This window comes from Zalophus californianus, chromosome 10 (assembly GCF_009762305.2).
Source record: "Zalophus californianus isolate mZalCal1 chromosome 10, mZalCal1.pri.v2, whole genome shotgun sequence".
NCBI classification, from domain to species: Eukaryota; Metazoa; Chordata; class Mammalia; order Carnivora; family Otariidae; genus Zalophus; species Zalophus californianus.
In genome coordinates, this window is record NC_045604.1 from 77,836,233 (window position 1) to 77,855,624 (window position 19,392).

The 19,392-nt window shown below is 39.9% G+C and overlaps 1 protein-coding gene across 3 annotated transcripts in view; it reads left to right on the forward strand.

The window, feature by feature from the left end:
- Nucleotides 1-18,941, forward strand: part of ATF7IP2 (activating transcription factor 7 interacting protein 2) — a 59,045-nt gene extending 40,104 nt beyond the window's left edge. For all 3 annotated transcript variants that reach the window (XM_027613673.2, XM_027613672.2, XM_027613674.2), the window contains 5 exons: nucleotides 2,250-2,323; nucleotides 3,422-3,492; nucleotides 3,921-3,990; nucleotides 16,539-16,624; nucleotides 17,423-18,941. In XM_027613673.2, coding sequence (XP_027469474.2) covers nucleotides 2,250-2,323; nucleotides 3,422-3,492; nucleotides 3,921-3,990; nucleotides 16,539-16,624; nucleotides 17,423-17,836 — 715 coding nt within the window. In that variant the 3' untranslated portion in view covers nucleotides 17,837-18,941. The remainder of the gene's footprint in view (nucleotides 1-2,249; nucleotides 2,324-3,421; nucleotides 3,493-3,920; nucleotides 3,991-16,538; nucleotides 16,625-17,422) is intronic.
- Nucleotides 18,942-19,392: the final 451 nt, after the last annotated feature.

Here is a 19,392-nt window from a genome sequence, read left to right on the forward strand (position 1 = left end):
TGAGAACTGCATCCAATGTCTCCTTAGAAACTATGCAAGCAAGACGAGGGTGGAGTGAAATATTTTAAAGTATTCAGAGAACAAAACCACCAGCTTAAAATTCTGTACTCTGTGACACTGTCCTTCAAAAGTGAAGGAGAAATAACAGACTTTCTCAGACAAACAAAAATTTAGGGTATTTGTTGCCTGTAGACCTGCCTTCTAAGAAGTGTTAAAAATTCTTCACAAAGAAGGAAAATAAGCCAGAAAATCAGATCTGCACACAAGATCTTTGGAGAAGGAATGAGTGAAAGTAAAATAGAAATTTATTTCTCTTATTAATTGATTTGACAGTAGTTCAAAATAATAGCAACAGTGTATTTATGTGTTTGTGTGTGTGTGTGTGTTTAAATGAATAACAGCAATGACATAAGGAACAGGTAGGAGAAATTAGGAATATTTTGTTATTGTAAGGTAGTTCCACTACTTGTAAAGGAGTATAGTATTATTTGAAAGTGGACTTGGATTAGTTGTAAATATATATTGGAGACTTTAAGGGAACCACCTAAGAAAGAAGTATAATTGATAGGCTAAGAAAGGAGAGAAAATAGAATCATATACAATGCAGTTTTATTCATAATTGCCAGAATGTGGATGCAACTAAAATGTCCTTCAGTAGGTGAATGGATAAATAAATCATTACATTCAGACAATGGACGTTACTAAAAAAGAAATGAGCCTTCAAGCTATGAAAAAACACAGAGGAAACTTAAATGCATATTACTAATTGAAAGAAGTTAGTCTGAGAAGGTTGTATACTGTATGATTCTAACTACATTACATACTAGAAAAGGTGAAACAATGAAGACAGTAAAAAGATCAAATACTGCCAGAAGCTAATGAGGAGGGATGAATAGGCAGAGCTCAGGGATTTTTAGGGCAGTGAAACTATTCTGTATGCTACTGTAATGATGGATATGTATCATTATATATTTGTCAAAATGTGTGGAATGTATACCAGTAAGAGTGAACTCTATCATACTATGGACTTTGATCATGATAATCATGTGTCAGTGTAGGTTTATCCTTTGTAACAAGCATACCACTGTGCTATAGGATTTTGGTGGGGAGGCGTGGGTGGAGAGGTTGGTTAGGGACAGTAAGTATATGGGAAAATTCATTATTAATGTCACTTCACCCAAATCATTCTTTACATTTAATGCAATCGCAATCAAAATCCTGGCAGCCTTTTTTGTGGAAAGTAACAAGCTGATTGAAAACTTAGTGAAATGCAAAAGACCTAGACGATGAAAGCAGTGTTAGAAGAACAAAGTTGGAAGACATACACTAAGTTTAAGACTTCTATAAAGTTATAGTAATTAAGACAATGGTGTTGTCTTAGAATTAACCTATAAATTGGTGGCCACATTAGAGACTATTATATATTGTCCATTGGTTTTCAACAAAGAGGCCAAGGTAATTTATTGGAGAAAAGATAGTCAGCAGCTATTGCAGGAATAGCCAGAGGGGAAAAGTGAACCTCTCCTCTTACCTCACACCATATACAAAAATAATTTGAAATGCATCATAGACCTAAGTACAAAAGCTAAAACTTAAAAACGTCTGTAAGAAAGTAGTATAACTATGCATAGCAATTTTTATGGGCTTATTGAAATTTGTGTTACGATCTTAAAGATTCTGATTTAAATATCAAACTCATGAAAGTGGAGTCAGGGTCAAATGGGAGCAATAACCGTAATGAGTGTCATTTACCATCTCTCTTAGTTTAGTAAATGTGTGGTCAGTATTTCTACTATAGTGATATAATGTAGAATCGTGGCAGGACTAATTTTTTAATAGTCTTATTTGTCATAGTCCTATAGCTGTAAGAGTCAAAGTGTCTTACTGGGGTTTTTTTCAATTATACTTTTCATTTTCATCAAGGCAAGCATATGTACTTGCCTTGGTGACTTTTTTATATTTTGTACATTTATGTATATTGTATGCTTATAGGTTATGTATTTGGATTCATTGTAAATGGGTCTCTAGTAAGTTTTAAGGATCCATTATTGGACACTTTTGGTCATGTAACTGGCAACATACGGGTTTCTTGAGTATTTGGTTTTATCTCCAGTTCCCCACCACAATTGTTAGATTAAAATGTGTCAGTTATGAAATGTTAAGTCAGAAGAATTCTAACCATTGACTGCATGTTTCAGCCTGATGATGCATGTTTAGTTTATTTTTGTTTTTTAATTTTATCATTTTAGTAACAATGATGATGTTACGTTGATTTCTGTGGAAAGTCCTAATTTGACAACTCCAATTACATCAAATCCAACAGGTATCTTAAGTTGATTAAAATGATCTATGAAATTAGAAAGCCTCAAATCAGTATTTGCTGAAAATAGAAAATTGAATATTATCTTTCATTAAAATAAAAATTGTAATTCTTCTTTCAAAAGTGTTTTAATTTATATCCATCATTAATATTATCTGAGTAAATAAGTGATTCCTTCATATACTTGAGGTTTCTTTTTAACCTTGTGTTTATCAATTTATGGCCTTTTGTTTGTTTACTGTGTTTAATGGATTTGTAAGTTACAAAACTACTTAACCTTTCATATATTTCATTATTTTTCTGTGTTTGCTCTGGCCTGTGTTGGTGGTAGTGATTTGGTTTTGTCTGTCTTTTTGTTTAATCTTAAGATTTAAAGTTTGGCTATTCTTTAGCATCTTTGTTTTTTTTTTAACTTTCGGTTTTTTGAGAATACTTTGTTCCTCTTTAGAGTTTCTGTCTTATACTTATGTAGAAATCCTTACCCTCAGATTTCTAATGAAGTTCCTGTTTCTTAAAATGGCTATCTTGTTGGCCTATTAAGTTCTCATTCAAAATTCCCCATTTCCTTTTCATGTTTTACTATTTTAGAGTATTTGCCTCTTGATTTTAGAAAGCTTTGCCTTCACTTACATAGCCACTCAATTGCCCCCAAGGCTCAGACTTTTAAGATTGTGAATCAGATATTTACAAGGGATATTAAGCATTTATCTGAGTTTTCTCCTGGTTCTAGATAGAATGCTCCTCAGTCATCTCCAGAGTCTGGGTTAGAGATACTGTGAATAAAGAATGTGTACATTTCCAAGTCTGTTTCCTCAAATGCCATATCAATTTACAGATGGATTTTCAAAAAAGAGTTACTGATATAGTTGTAAAGTTACAGAAGGACAAAATCTTTTGAACCCAAATTAGATTTTTTTGTTTGTTTGAATTGGTTCCTTTGTCTTTGGAATAGGTAATGCCAATTGAATTTTTTGTGATTATGTAATAAATGGTTAATGAGCATCCTCATTGTGTTTCAGCATTCATATATTACAAAGTTCATAAATGTTTAATAGCTTAATAAATTTGTCAAATGTTGATATTTTAATAATTTTCTTTCAGATACTGGAAAAACTACATCAGGAAATTCCAACAATTCTAATAATTCACCTGGTGCTGAAACAGAAGTTACGGTAGGTAATAAATGTTGTCTCTCAATGTTGTTTATTTGAGTATGTTAGTTCTGTGACCTTTAGTGTCCCTAGCTGGGAGGTGACTTAGTTTTGTCATTCATTCTTTGGGAGATTCTTTCTCTGTGAAATTAATGCCTGACTAGTTAGCATACCCAGTTTCCAGCGTAGCTTAAACATTAAAACAGTGACAAACACACTTCACAACCATACTTATTTACCACACTAACTCAGACTTTTCTTAGTCATATTCTCAGAAACCATATAGTATTTCATGAGCTTCTCTCTCCTAATAGAGTTAAACGGTAAGGACTTACAGAATGTTCAGTCTCCAGCTTCTAAATGGCAATTTAGAATCTGTGTTTTCTTTTTTTTAAAATATTTTTTGCTGCTATTGAGGCAAAATCTTAGTTTTTTTAACAACTTTTCAGGCTGTAGAGAAGAAGAAATGTGATTCTGTGATTGATCTGACAAAAGAAGCCCTATCAAACTGCAGCACAGGTAAGAGATTTGTCTTTCCTTTTTAAGAAAGAGGGAAGGTAGCAGTTCAGAAAGTACTTGACCCATTTATAAAGTTTTAGTGTGTTAGTGTGTGTGTATATAGCTCTATGCAATCTTGTCATGTATAGATTCACATCATGGTCACCACAATCAACTTGCACAACTATCCGTGGGTGTTACATGATGATACAGTATGTGTCTTTTTGAGATTGACTTCTTTAACTTAGCATAATTCCCCCACAGGTCATCAGAGTTGCGTATCAGTAGTATTGCTTTTTAGTGTTGAGTAGTAGTCCATGGTGTAGATGTATAATAGCTTATGTGTTCACTCACTGAAAGATAGCTGGATTCTTTGGGGGCTATTATGAATCTCTTTTCTGGTGCACACCTTTTTTCTTTATATCAGTAGCACTGTGAGAGGGTACTAGGGTATAACATGAAAATATAGACGAGCGAATGACAACAGTGCCCTCTTTCTCAGATTTAAACAGGAAGAAGTAAAATACAGTTATCTGGGGCTAGTCATCAGTTATAAAGTTTCACCTCTTAATAACTGCACTTGAACGTTCTTGATACTCTTGATAAAATCTTAGAATATCACTTATTAGCATTAGAAAATTCTGTAATATTTAAAAATGGAGAGTAGCATAGGAAATATATAGCCAGTTCCTTCTCCCCTTTCAACTGTGGATCCAGACAAAGGTTAGAACCATGGGAATCTCCAGGTACCTCATGATAGAATTAAAAAACCCTTCAGTTTCCAGTTTCATGATGAAAATTAGAAGTATAAATTTGAGGGGTGGGGCGCCTGGGTGGCTCAGTCAGTTAAGTGGCTGCCTTCGGCTCAGGTCATGATCCCGGGGTTCTGGGATCCAGTCCCTCATCGGGCTCCCTGCTCAGCGGGAAGCCTGCTTCTCCCTCTCCCTCTGCCTGCCGCTCCCCCTGCTTGTACTGTCAAATAAATAAATAAAATCTTAAAAATAAATAAATAAATTTGAGGGGTGCCTGGGTGGCTCAGTCGGTTAAGCGTCTGCCCACAGCTCGGGTCATGATCCCAGGATCCCGGGATCGAGCCCTGCTTCCGGCTCCCTGCCCTGTGGGGAGCCTGCTTCTGTCTCTCTCTCTGCCTGCCACTCCCCCTGCTTGTGCTCTCTCTGTCAAATAAATACATAAAATCTTAAATATATATATATAAATTTGAAAAATGAATTGGGAATCTATAATTAGTTACTTTTTAATTAAGATTATTAAATCATTTCTAAACTATAGGGTACAAGATTTGAGATACAGTAAAATAAAAGGTATGAATACAGATTCATCAGTGCTTTCGAAAATCAATCAGACCTCTAAGTTGTGGGGGCCTTCAGTTTGAAATCTAGCAGTTGGACGGATAGATCATGCTAATTCATGCTGCTGACTCATGATAATGTGAGTCTGTTCATCTTGTAGAGTGTCCAGTTCTGAATAAAGGTATAGTTTGTCAGGTCAAACCTAGACTGTTTCCCATATTCCCAGGCTTAATGAACGGTTATCACCAGCTCACCCAGTTTCCCAAGCTAGACATGAGTCGCTTTTGACTCTTGCATCTGCCTCATTCCACTGTGTAGTGTTTCCAAGGCCATGAGTCCTGTCTCCTGAAAAGCTAACACGTCCAGTCCATGTATTTCCTTACTTCAAAATCCCATCACCTTTAGCCTGCTAAGCTGCCGTAACTTAGTAACCAGTGTTTCTGCCCTAACTTACTGCATCTGGTGAGTCTCCCAAGCTGCCACTAGAACACTACTTCCTGTATATAGACCTGGTTGTGTTTTTGTTCTGAGGATAAAATCCAAACTCCTTAGCAAGATAGACAAAATCCTTACTGACTTAGACCCTGAAAACTTTGCCAGTTTATGTTCTACAAACCCCTGACCTGTGCCTTAATAGTTTCTCAAAAGGTAACGCTTCTCCTCTCCTTACCGCCTATGCACGTGCGGTTCTCTCTGCCAGGAACGTGCCCCTCTGTCTCCGCAGGTGCGTCTGATGACCCCACGCTTCAGTCTTTCATATTCACTTTAGACACTTAGGCTGGACTGTTCCTTTCAGGCTCCCCTTACCATTGGTATTTAGTGCACACCTGTATTATAGTTACATTACATTGCTCTGTCATGGTTTCTTTACATATGTCTTCCTGAAAGGACTCAGTTCTTTTCAGTATCAGTGGCTTTATTAATCTGTAAGTTTCCATCCTTTTAGCACAACGCTTAGCACATAGTATACTTTTTCCAAAAAATACTGAATTAAGGCAGATTTTCCACTAAAGAGTTTTAAAGGAAATGTAAGTTTACATACTGTGAATGGGAGTGTAAATCTTTCTGGGAGACCTTTTGTCAACATCAGAAACTTTACAAATATGTAAGCCTTTGATCCCAAAATTCTTTGAATAGTTACCTAAAGAAATTAAAATTAAGTATATAGGGAAGTATAAAAATGTTCATCACAGTGCTGTTTGTGAAAAATAAAACTTTGGAAACTCTTAAATTTCTAGAAATAAAGGATTAATTGCACAAATTAGATTTATATGATACAACAGTATTCAGCCATTAAAAATAGTGTTGTAGAAGTACGTGTGTCAATATCAATGTGTTGTAGAAATACGTGTGTCGATATCAATGTGTCGATAGTAATGTAACAAGAAAAAAGTCATAAATGTATATGGAGAGAGTAGGATGGAGTAAAGGGCCCAGACTTAACTTTTCTGCCATCAACAACTAGAAACTAAGATGTAATAAAAAAATTTTCAGATATTGCAGTATAGGACTACAGTCCCTGAGAGAAGGGAATGAATGAGATGAGCTGTACAGAGTGCCCAGCTTTCCTCCTAGACTGCGGTGCAGTGGATGAACTCCCAAGCAGAGAATGGCTGTCTTGCTGAGGTGAGGAAACAGATTGATTCAGAGAGGTTGAGGCAACCAGAATGAAGGGAAAGAGTATAGTGTCAGAAGGAGGGAGCCATTCAGAGAAAGAGCTCCAGGAGGTTAGCATAGAGTCCTCTTGAATTCTTGCTGAAGTATTAAGCCACACATGCATAGAGTAAAATCCCATAAATCTTGGCAAAGAATGACCAAAGAGCTTTATGCTAAGAGGTGGGAAATGTTTCAGTTCTGACCAGCTGTAGTGGCAGATTCTTACTGAACATCTGGGTATAAACTCATCTGAGAACAAAGGCGACTGTAGCCTTACCCTAATAAAACCAAAAAACAAGCTTTGAAAGGATTGAGCTGAACTACATATAACTCGATAGCTTATCGCATAGCCCACTGTGTTCTGTTAAAAGAAGAGAATGGAATTCAACACACAACCATTTAAAATTTATAATATCCATCATCCAGTAAAAAAAAATCACTAGAGATACAGAGACCAAAAAATGGAATCCATAACCAGGAGAAAAATCAGTCAATAGAAACAAACTTAGAGATGACAGAGATGACAGAATTAACCGACAAGAACTTTGAAAGAGCTGATAGAAATATGCTCAAAAGGGCACCCAGCTGGTTCAGTCAGTAAAGCATGCAACTCTTGATCTTGAGGTTGTGAGTTTGAGCCCGACACTGGGGGCAGAGATTACATAAATATAATTTTAAAAGTTAAAAAAAATACATATATGCTCAAAGATAAAAAGTGAACAGGAACATAGTAAGAGAAATAAAAGATACAAAATAGAACCAAATTTAAAAAAAGAAAATACTTAAAGTTATGGATGGAATATAATCAGCATATTAGACAATGAAGAAGGAAAACAAATTGGTAAACTGGAAGAAATAGTACCTGACCAAATAGTTTGGAAAGAAACTATCCAAATTAAAGAAGGATTTAAAAGGGAAAAGGAAAAAGGCTGGAAAAAAGGAATCAGACTTTTAATGAACTGTGGGATAACATCAAGTGCTCCAACATACACGTATGGTCAGAAGTCTTCTAAATTTAAGGAAAAGTACAAACCTAAATTCCAAGCAGGATAAATACAAAGAAAACCGTATCAAGGTACATCATAATCCATTCCTGAAAACCAGTGATAAAAAGAAAAATCTTAAAAGCAAACAGAAAACAGAACAAAATTTTTTTTCAAGAAAAAAATGTTTTCATACCCTAAAACATAGAGAAGAACAAAGAATTCACAGTTTTCTCAATTGGAATGATATAAACCAAATGAAAGTCAAAAGACATCATTGAAAGGCTAGGGTAAAAAAAAAAATCCTTAACCTAAAATTCTATATTCACCAAGTATCTTTCAAAAGTGAAAGCAAAATTAAGACTTTTTCATATAGGGGCACCTGGGTGGCTCAGTTGGTCAAGCGACTGCCTTCGGCTCAGGTCATGATCCTGGAGTCCCGGGATCGGGTCCCGCATCGGGCTCCCTGCTCAGCAGGGAGTCTGATTCTCCCTCTGACTCTCCCCACTCTCATGTGCTCTCTCTCTCTCTCAAATAAATAAATAAAATCTTTAAAAAAAAAAAAGTCTTTTTCATATAGAATTTGCTGTCAGCAAACCTTAATTATCAAAAATAGAGGCACCTGGGTGGTACCGTTGGTTGAGCATCCAACTCTTGGCTTCAGCTCAAGTCATGATCTCAGGATCGTGAGATCAAGCCCCACGTGGGGCTCCGTGTTTGGCCGGAGTCTGCTTGAGATTCTCTATCCCTCTCCCTCTGCCCCTCCCACTCATGCTCTCTTTCTGTCTAGAATAAATCAATCTTCAAAAAAATAAAGGAAGTTCTTCAAGCAAAATGAACATGGTATCAGACAGAAAGTGGGTCTGCATGAAGGAATGTAACACCATAATGTAGAGCTTATAACATATAGAAGTTAACATGACAGCAGTGGTATGTAAGATGATCAGGGGAATGGACATATGCTGTCCGTGAGGGTCTCACATTATATGACTAGTATGTTATTTGAAGACAGACTCATAAGTTATTAAAGATACATATGGTAATGCCTAGAGCAATAATTTTTTTAAGTGGAAGTCTAGCTAATACTAGTGAAGGTAAAATGGAATTTTTTACATAATCCAAGAGAAGTCACAAGAAAATGCAAAGAACAAATGAGACTAATAGAGAACAAAAGACAAGACGGTAGATTTAAACCTTACCATATTGATAATTAGAATAAGCGTAAGTGGTCTAACATTAAAAAGCAGACATTGTTGGACTGGATAGAAAAAAAAAAAAAACAGGACCCAACTGCATGATAATTATATGATGCACTTTAAATATAAATATATGCATAGGTTAAAATTAAAAGGATGGAAGAAGACAACTAGGCAAAAGCATGCAAATACTAATCATGACAAAGCTGGAGGGACTGTGTTATTGTAAAAACACTTCAAAACAAGGAATATTACCAGAGATAAAGAAGACCATTTCAAGTGGCCAACAGACACATGAAAAAATGCTCAACATCACTTGGCATCAGGGAAATACAAATCAAAACCACAGTGAGATACCACGTCACACTGGTCAGAATAGCTAAAATTAACAAGTCAGGAAATAACAGATGTTGGCGAGGATATAGAGAAAGGGGAACCCTCTTACACTGTTGATGGAAATGCAAACTGCTGCAGCCACTCCGGAAAAAAGTTAAAAATACAGCTACCCTACAACCCAGCAATTGCACTACAGGGTATTTATCCAAAGGAAACAAACATAGTGATTCAAAGGGGGCACATGCCCACCAGTGTTCATAGCAGCAGTGTCCACAATAGCCAAACTATGGAAGGAGCTCAGATGTCCATCGACAGATGAATGGATAAAGAAGATGTGGTGTATATATACACAATGGAATATTACTCAGCCATCAGAAAGAACAAAATCGTACCATTTGCAACGATGTGGATGGAACTAGAGGGTGTTATGCTGAGTGAAATAAGTCAGTCAGAGAAAGAGAAATACCATATGATTTCACTTTTATGTGGAATTTAAGAAACAAAAACAGATGAACATAGGGGAAGGGAAGGAAAAATAAAATAAGAGGAAAATAGGGAGGCAAACCATAAGAGATGCTGAACTCTAGGAAACAAACCGAGGGTTGCTGGAGGGGTGGTGGGTGTGGGGAAGGGATAATTGGGTGATGGGCATTAAGGAGGGCACGTGATGTAATGAGCACTGGGTGTTATATTACAACTGATGGATCACTAAATTCTACTTCTGAAATTAATTTTTAAAAAATTTCATAATGATAAGTCATTTCATTAGGAAGACCCAAGGAAACCTACATGTGTATGCATGTAATTGTAAAATTTCAAAATTCCTGATGCAAAAACTGATAGGATGAAATGATAAATAGAAAAATAAACAATTATAATTGGAGGTTCCATCACTCCATTCTCAGTAATTGGTAGGGTATGCAGACAGAAACTGAAGTTATAAAACCTGAGCAACACTACCAACCCAACTTAACCTACTTGACATTTGTAGAGCACTCAATCCAACCACAGCAGAGTACACATTCTCATTAAATGCATATGAAACAAGCAGTAAGATAGGTTGGGTTCTGGACTGCAAAACTAGAGAGAGAGAGAGAGAGAGAGAGAGAGAGAGAGAGAGAGAGTGTGTGTGTGTGTGTGTGTGTGTGTGTGTGTGTGTGTGTGTGTTTAGAGCACAAGCAAGCCAGTGGTGGGGAAGGGCAAAGGGAAAGGAAGAGAATTTTAAGCAGGCTCCACAATCAGCACAGATCCTGATGCAGGGCTCGATCTCAGGACCCTGAGATCGTGCCCTAAGCCAAAAATCAAGAGTCAGACACTTAACCTACTGAGCTACCCAGGTGCCTCTAGTCTCAGTATATTTAAAAGGATTATTATCCTACAGAGTATGTTCTCTGATACAGCAGAATTAAATTAGTAATCAGTAATAGAAATAGCTGGGAGCAGAGGCTCCTGGAAAGATGGCAGAGTAGGACGTCCCTGGGCTGACCTCTTACCGCGTGGCCGCCTAGAGAGCACCCACGTCGGCATAAATAACCCAAAAAGCAGCCCAAAAACTGGCAGAACAGACTCCGCAGCCCGGCATAGACAAGAGGCCACAGCGAAGCAGATCCACCCTCTCTGATCACTTTTGGCAAGATCCCGTCAAAGCGGTACCACAAGCCTGGCAGTGTGTGCGTGGCCCAGACAAGGTCAGCACCGCTCCAGAGTGAGTCCTGCCCCCAGGGAGAGGGGAAGATAACCACACACCCATCTGACTGTGACCCCAGCAGTGGGCTGAGGGCAGGCAGCTGGTCTGACTGCAGGCCCCACCCACCAACAAAAGCTTCTCCAGGGACGACACAGGGACAGTGCCTGCAGTTTGGTGCTACTGCATCTCTGGCAAACACCTGGTCTGACTCGACTCAAGCCCGAGGCAGCCCCGGAGCAGCCCACTAACACCACGGGCACCAGACTCTGCCCACAACAGGCAGGGAGCCATCGCAGACAACAGGACTGAAGGCAAACACATCCCAGCCACAATGGTAGGACAGCCCCTGGAGCAACACACATAGGAGACACCCCCTGAAGCACCAGGTTCTGGGGAATAGACATTGCACTGCAGGACCTCTTCTTCATAGAGCCACTACTTTCAAGTGCAGGAGACGTAGCTGACTTTCCTAACACAGAAAAACAGACAACGCAAGAGACAGAATGAGGAGACAGAGGAATGTGTCCCAAATCAAAGGACAAAATCAGAGCAGGAGACCTAAGCGAAACGGAGATAAGTAATATGTCTGATAGCGAATTTAAAGCAACGCTCATAAAGATTCTCGCTGGAATTGAGGAAGGACTGCAGGACTTCCTTGAGACCCTCCACCAAGAGCTAGGAGACGTAAAAAAGAACCAGTTGGAGCTATTGGATTTACTAAATGGAAATAAAAATAGACCATCTGGAATAAATAGCAAGCAAGAGGAAGTAGAAGAAAGGACCAGCCACCTGGAGGACAGAGTCATGGAAAGCAATCAAGCTGAGCAGATGAGAGGGGGGGAAAAATACGCAAAATGAAAATAGACCCAGGGAACTGAGCAACGCTGTTAGGCCTAACGGTCAAATGATAGGGATCCCAGAAGGAGAAGAGCGAGGAAAGGGGGCAGAAGATTTGTCTGAAGAAATAATAGCTGAAAACATACTGAATCTGGGGAAGGAAAGAGAAATCCAGATCCAGGAGGCACAGAGAGCCCCCAACAAAACCAACCCAAAGAGGTGCACCAAGACACAAAGTAAATAAGACGGCCAAAAATAGTGAGAAAGAGAGAATTTTAAAAGCAGCAAGAGAAAGGAAAGCAGGTACATACAAAGGAAACCCCATATGGCTATCAGTGGGTTTTTCAGCAGAAACTCTGCAGGCCAGAAGAAAGTAGCATGATAGATTCCAACTGCTAAAAGGAAAAAATCTACAGCCAAGAATACTCTATCCAGCAAGGCTTTCATTTAGAATAGAGGGAGAGATCAAGTTTCCCAGAAAAACAAAAATTAAAAGCAAAACCAGCCACGTCCCTGTCACACACGATGCCATCGGCCTGTGGGTCCAAAATTCACAGTCCAGCCGCCCTCCTGCCCGAGTCAGTGTGCACGGCGTTCCACCTGCTAAATGCCAAGTCAACACACCTTCACCTCAGATTGCCAAGGGCTCAAATTGACACTGTTCCCCTCAAATTTCAGCCCTTGTACCCAAGTTTGTGCACAAAAGTGGGAATTATTATAACAGCAGAATGAAGCAACCCAAACATCTATTTCTGTGGAATACAGAATGGATAAAAGGAGTGTGCTAGGCTGAGAACATCTCCAAAAAGCACATGAACAATACATACAGCATGATTCTGGTTAGTTAAAAAAAAAAAAACAAAAACCTGGGAGGAATAAAACAAGATGAAACCAGAGAGAGAGACAAACCATAAGAGACTTCTTAAGCATAGGAAAGAAACAGGCTTGCTGGAGGGGAGGTGGGGGGGGGATGGGGTGACTGGGTGGTGGGCATGAAGGAGGGCACGTGATGGAATGAGCACGGGTGTTGTATGCACTGATGAATCACTGAACTCTAAAACTAATAATACACTATATTGTTAATTAATTCAACTTAAAATTTAAAAAAAGGAAACCCCCCCCCAAAAAAGAAATAGCTGGAAAATCCCCAGGTATTTGGAGGCTAAACACATTTCTAAATAACCCATGAGCCAAAGCAATCAACAGGGAAACTTAAAAATATTTTTAACTGAATAAAAATGGAAACACAGCAACATTTGAGGGATGTAGATAAAGCAGTGCTTAGAGGGAAATGACTAGCATTATATGTTTATAGTAGAAAAAAACAAATCTAAAATTAACAATCAAAGCTTCTATCTTAAGATGCTAGGAAAAAAGAGCAAATTAAACCCAAAGCAAGTAGATGACACTTTGCCGTAGAAGATGTGGGGACGGCAAATAGGCACAAGAAAACATCCTCATCATTGTCGCTCACTGGGGAAATGAAGGCCATAATGAGACCCCATATAGCTATCAGGAACGGCTAGAAATGAAAAGAACTGAAAATACACAGTGTTGGCAGGATGTGGAGCAATTCTCATGCTTTGGTGGTAGGAATGTAAAGTGGTACAACCACTTCTGAAGTGGCTCAACCGTTCCTCAAAACATTAACTATACCCTTACCATAGGACACTGTCATTCCCATCTTAGGTATTTACCCAAGAGAACTGAAAACCTGTATCTACACAGACTTCTACACCACTGTTTATGGCAACTTTATTCATAACGGCCCCAAACTGGAAAAAGTACAAAATGTCCATCAGCCGACAAATGGATAAATTGGTTGTGGCATATCTGTAACCGCTAAATATTACTCAGCAATAAACATCAGCACAATATGGGGTGCCTGGCTGGCTCAGTCGGGGGAACATGTGGCTCCTGATCTCGGGGTCATGAGTTCCAGCCCCACAATGGGCATGGAGCTTACTTTAGAAAAATGAACAGGGGCGCCTGGGTGGCTCAAGTCAGTTAAGCATCTGCCTTCGGCTCAGGTCATGATCCTGGGGTCCTGGGATCGAGTCCTGCATTGGGCTCCCTGCTCAGCAAGGAGCCTGCTTCTCCCTCTCCCTCTGCCTGCTGCTCCCCTGCTTGTACTCTGTCAAAGAAATAAATAAAATCTTTTAAAAATAATAGATAAAAAAGAATGAACAAAATGTTTTTATATGCAATATGGATGCATCTCAGAAACATTATGCTGGGCCAAAGAATTCTATATACTGTATGATTTGATTTATATGAAATTCTAGAAAAGTCGGATCTAGTCTTTAGTGACAGTAGACCTGTGGTTTCACGGGGCCAGGGGTGAGAGAGATCCACCGGGGAGGGACACTGAAGGACTTGTGGGCTGATGGTAACATTCTGTGTCTTGATTTTGGTGATGGTTTCACAGGGGTACATTTGTCAAAACTCAGAATCGCACATTTAGAATGGGTACATTTTTACTGTATATAAATTATATCTAGATAGTTCATTTAAAAATCCAAATTTTAAAAACCACTTTTATATTATACATATGTACATGGTGACTCTTTGTGTCTACGTAAGCATATACATGCAGCAGAGGATCTGGAAGGTCGAACATCAGAAAATTGAGTTGAAACCAGAGGCTGCAGTTGTCACCTAGCAGTCGAATGAGCAACCCTAAAATGATGGGGACCTGGCTACTCCTGCTTTGAATATTCAAAGCCCTGAAGAAATCCTTCTTCGTTTGTAGACAGATGAGGGTAAAGGCAGAGAGTGCTTACAAGGTGCTGGCTCTGAGGACACACAGGAGATAAACAGGAACTGGTTTGGGACCAAAGTCCTGTGTTGCCTCCTCTTATCCTCAAGTCGCATTCCTGTCTTTCCCTATTTTAAGGGCCAGCTGACTTACCACCTTGAGAGAAGCAGTGTTATAGGGGCTTCTGTCTGTTGGAATGTTTGTGTGTCATTCACTGGAGGTTATCTGTGTCCGCTCTCCTGTGGTGATGAACCTGACAGTTACGATCTCGCAGACCTAGCTCTAGTGAAGTAAACCAGTTAGAAAGCCTGTTACAGACTCCCTTAAAGTTAAAACCGGAAGGTCATTACAACTCAAACAGGTTTTTTACCACCGGTAAATAAATTGACTAATGAATTAACTTTGAAACACAATGCAGAATCTTGATTATCTTTGTGAGTCAGAAGAAAAATACAAATAAAAGAAATTTTGTTTGGGGAGATTCAGAATTATATTAAACAGTTCTGTCATTGCACACATAGTAGATCAAGATGGTTTTGACGCTTATTAGATGCATTCAGACTTGTGAAGTTTTTAGCTCCTTGGCCCTACTGCTTTCCAACAGGAGGCCCCGTTTCTTACCACCCCCCCAGGTAGCCTCTCCCCAGTTGTTTTCAGACCATTCTTACACCTACTTCAACCCTCTTCCTCCGCCTTAGCCCACATTTTCTCTTTTTCCCTTTCCTTTCTTCCCCTCACCATCTCTCTCCCATTCTCCCGTTTGGCCCTCCTCCCTCCCCTCTCCCTTACCACAGTCCACAATTTAAAGTTGACCCTCAACAACATGGGGGTTAGGGAGACCAACCCCACATGCAGTTGAAAATCTGCCTATAACTATCAATTCCCCCAAAACTTAACTACTAACAGCCAACTGTTGACCAGAAACCTTACCAATAACCTAAACAGTCCATTAACATCTGTTTTGTATGTTATACATATTATATACTGTTTTCTTACAATAAAGTAAGCTAGAGAAAAAATGTTCTTAAAATCATGAGGAAGAAAAAAGAGATTAACAGTACTGTACCGCATTTAGTGAAAAACATCCATGTATAAGTGGACCCACGCAGTTCAAGCCAGTGTTGTTCAAGGTCAGCTGGATATCTGATTGCCTGGAGGCTAACACACCCTCAGCAGCAGAGCTTCCTTTAACCCCCAGACTGCCTGATATTTAGTTTGAATTCCCAGGACTTGCGTGTGTCACATATTTATACTGGATTGTAAATGGCTCTGTGTTTGCAAGCATCCTGTTGACCTAAGAGAGCATAAGGCACCTCTAAGAATGCTGAGCAAGGATCCCTCTCCCGTGTATAATTTTTCCTAGTTCCAGGTGACGTAATGACTTAAGTGTTTATCTTAAGAGGGCAATTTTTGTCACATTGAAAGGAAATTATATTTGGTACCTTTGGGTCCTGAACTTTTTTTTTTAAGATTTTATTTATTTTGACAGAGCAAGCACACAAGCAGAGGGAGGGGTAGAGAGGGAGGGACAAGCAGGCCCCCGGCTGAGCAAGGAAGGAGCCTGATAATGGTACTTGATCCCAGGACCCTGGGATCATGACCTGAGCTGAAGGCAGACGCTTCACCGACTGAGCCACCCAGGTGTCCTAGGTCTTGAACTTTTATCAAAAGTGTATCATCTTATTTTACAGTTTTATAATTTTAGTTCATATTTAATTACCACCTAAGATGTAAACTAGTTTTGCTTAAAGGCTATGGAATTGATGATTGCAGTTAAATTTTACTTCTCAAACCTTGTGTTCACAGAAAGTTCAGCATCCTCCATCAAGTCACCTACAAACACTGCTTTGATCTCAAAAGAGACAACCCCAGTGGCACAGAATGCAGCCCAGGTATGGATCAGAAATGCTCTGTCAAAGGATATGCATTCTCAATTAAGTGGAAGTACCCATTGTACTTACCCAGAAACATTTGGGTCACATTTCAGCTTGTACTTTTTAAAAATGTGGTATTATGTATCTACTTATTTATGGAATCAAAATAGTTTGACTTTTCCAGAAACTCTGGAGGTTAAATATGTATATTTTTTTTACCCAACAAAAGATTTTTAAGAGTAGTAGCCATTGTTGATGAAGGTGGAGGGAAATGGGTATTCTTGTACACTCACACTTTTCGTGAAAATCAGCAAAATGTTTGGGGACACAATTTGGAAATGAGATGGAATATCCAGAGTGTCTGGGACCTAATCCATTCTGGATTAGTGGTATTCCAGAGTGTAGAAATCTTAATGCCAAAAGCAGCTTATGCTTAAAAAGACTGGATCCAGGGCGCCTGGGTGGCTCAGTTGGTTAAGCGACTGCCTTCGGCTCAGGTCATGATCCTGGAGTCCCGGGATCGAGTCCCACATCGGGCTTCCTGCTCAGCAGGGAGTCTGCTTCTCCCTCTGACCCTCTTCCCTCTCATGCTTTCTATCTCTCATTCTCTCTCTCTCTGAAATAAATAAATAAAATCTTTAAAAAAAAAAAAAAAAAAAAAAGACTGGATCCAGCCCCACATATTCCTGAAACATCCTTTTGTTCTTAAAATTTTGATAAATGGATCAAAGAACCGGAAGTTTATTTAGACTGCAGTTGAGCACTTTAATCAAACCTGCCAGTCCAGCTTGCTAAACTTTATAAATGTCTTTCTAGGTTCTTGAGTCCTTTGAACACTTGCCACCTCTCCCAGAGCCACCACCACTACTACCTGAACTGGTAGACAAAATCCGAGACACACTTCCTCCCCAGAAGCCTGAGCTCAAAGTGAAACGGGTGCTGAGACCCAGGGGCATTGCCCTGACTTGGAACATCACCAAAATCAATCCCAAGTGCGCTCCCGTGGAAAGCTATCACCTCTTCCTCTGCCATGAGAACCCGAACAATAAGTTGATTTGGAAGAAAATTGGAGAAATTAAAGCTTTGCCACTCCCAATGGCCTGTACTTTATCTCAATTTTTAGCTTCCAACAAATACTATTTTACTGTCCGATCAAAAGACATTTTTGGGCGATATGGACCATTTTGTGACATAAAATCTATCCCTGGGTTTTCTGAAAATCTTACCTAAAAGTCTTGAGTAATTAGATATTGTACAGCACTGTTTCGTTTTCATATTTGAGTTGTTGGTTTACAACGTTCTCTAACACTGTTTGCCATCTTAAAGGGCCAGTTGAGATTGTGAACCCTTTGTACAGGGACAGTTCTCTTCCCTATGTTGTCAGAGGCCTCTCATTTTCATGAATTTCTGATTTGCGTTCAGTAAGTACTTCCAGCGGCTATGTTCTACAGCCTACGCTCTGGCGGACCCGGGTCACAGAGCAGTGCTGTGCACAGTACCGCTGCTGACTGGGGGTCTGCTGCGCACTTCCATCCAGAGCCCTAGTGTGGAAGCCGCCGCCCTTCCCTCTGCCGGCAATCCGCAGTTGGTGGTGGGTGCAGGTCGGTGAAAAATCCGCTCTTTAGGAGGCAGGCTCATCCCAGGGGTGCATCTCACCAAGATCTTATGTAAATAAGTGTCTTCTCATTCCGTTCAAAATCTAAGTGTCTTCTCATTCCGTTCAAAATCTAATTAATTTGCCCTCTCCCTTATTTTTCTTTTTTGGTTATAGTCACTTGGGGAAAGAGTCTGGAGGTTTTCCCTAAATCTGTTTGTATATTTAGATATATATAATAAAATTAAACATTGTGTGCTATGTACACAAAGCGTAGAGAATCTCTTATAAAAGCATTATCCAACCCACTGTTTCTGCTCCAGAAAATGGAGTTGTCTGCCTTAGGCTTTGGCTTTTATTGGTTGATTCTTTGGTGCTACTCTGTTCATCGCCCGGCTGCCGTGGTTCCTCGGAGGAGCCTTGAAGGACCCCGAGAGGGGAGTGCCGGGCACACCCCTGTCTGAGGGGCACTGAGGTGAAGCTGTGGCTAGCACAGGTCGCCCAAGAAGCTCAACGAGCGGGCGCGCTGGAGAAGCGTGAGTCGGCCCAGTGCGATGCTGAGAAAACAAACGTAACTGTTAGTGTGAAGAACAGTCTGCCCGCCAGAGGCGTTCTTTCCTGGTACGTGGTGTATGTTCAGTCCTAGAGGCTCTGAGATTTCAAAAATTGAACAAGGAGGGGTTTTCTTTGGCATTTTACAAATGTCTTCACATCTTTGGTCATAAATAAAGCTATTATTTTTCAGTCTCCTGTGTCTTTATCTTCTAAAACATTACCACTGGAGGGGCGCCTGGGTGGCTCAGTCGTTTTAGGCATCTGCCTTCGGCTCAGGTCATGACCCCAGGGTCCTGGGATCGAGCCCTGCATCGGGCTCTCTGCTTGGCGGGAAGCCTGCTTCTCCCTCTCCCACTCCCCCTGCTTGTGTTCCCTCTCTCGCTGTGTCTCTCTCTGTCAAATAAATACATAAAATCTTTAAAAATAAATAAATAAATAAATAAAACATTACCACTGGAAAAGCCAGATCTGAACTGAATTTGAGATGAGCTGCCCTCTGTGAGGCCCGGTTTCAGGCTCAGAGCAATGGTGAGCATCCTGCGGCACAGGACAGGGGCTTCATTTAGAGGACCATTACACCGTTGCAGGGAGGATGCAGACTAGACATTCATGTATGAGCCAAGCGAAGCCCGAAGAC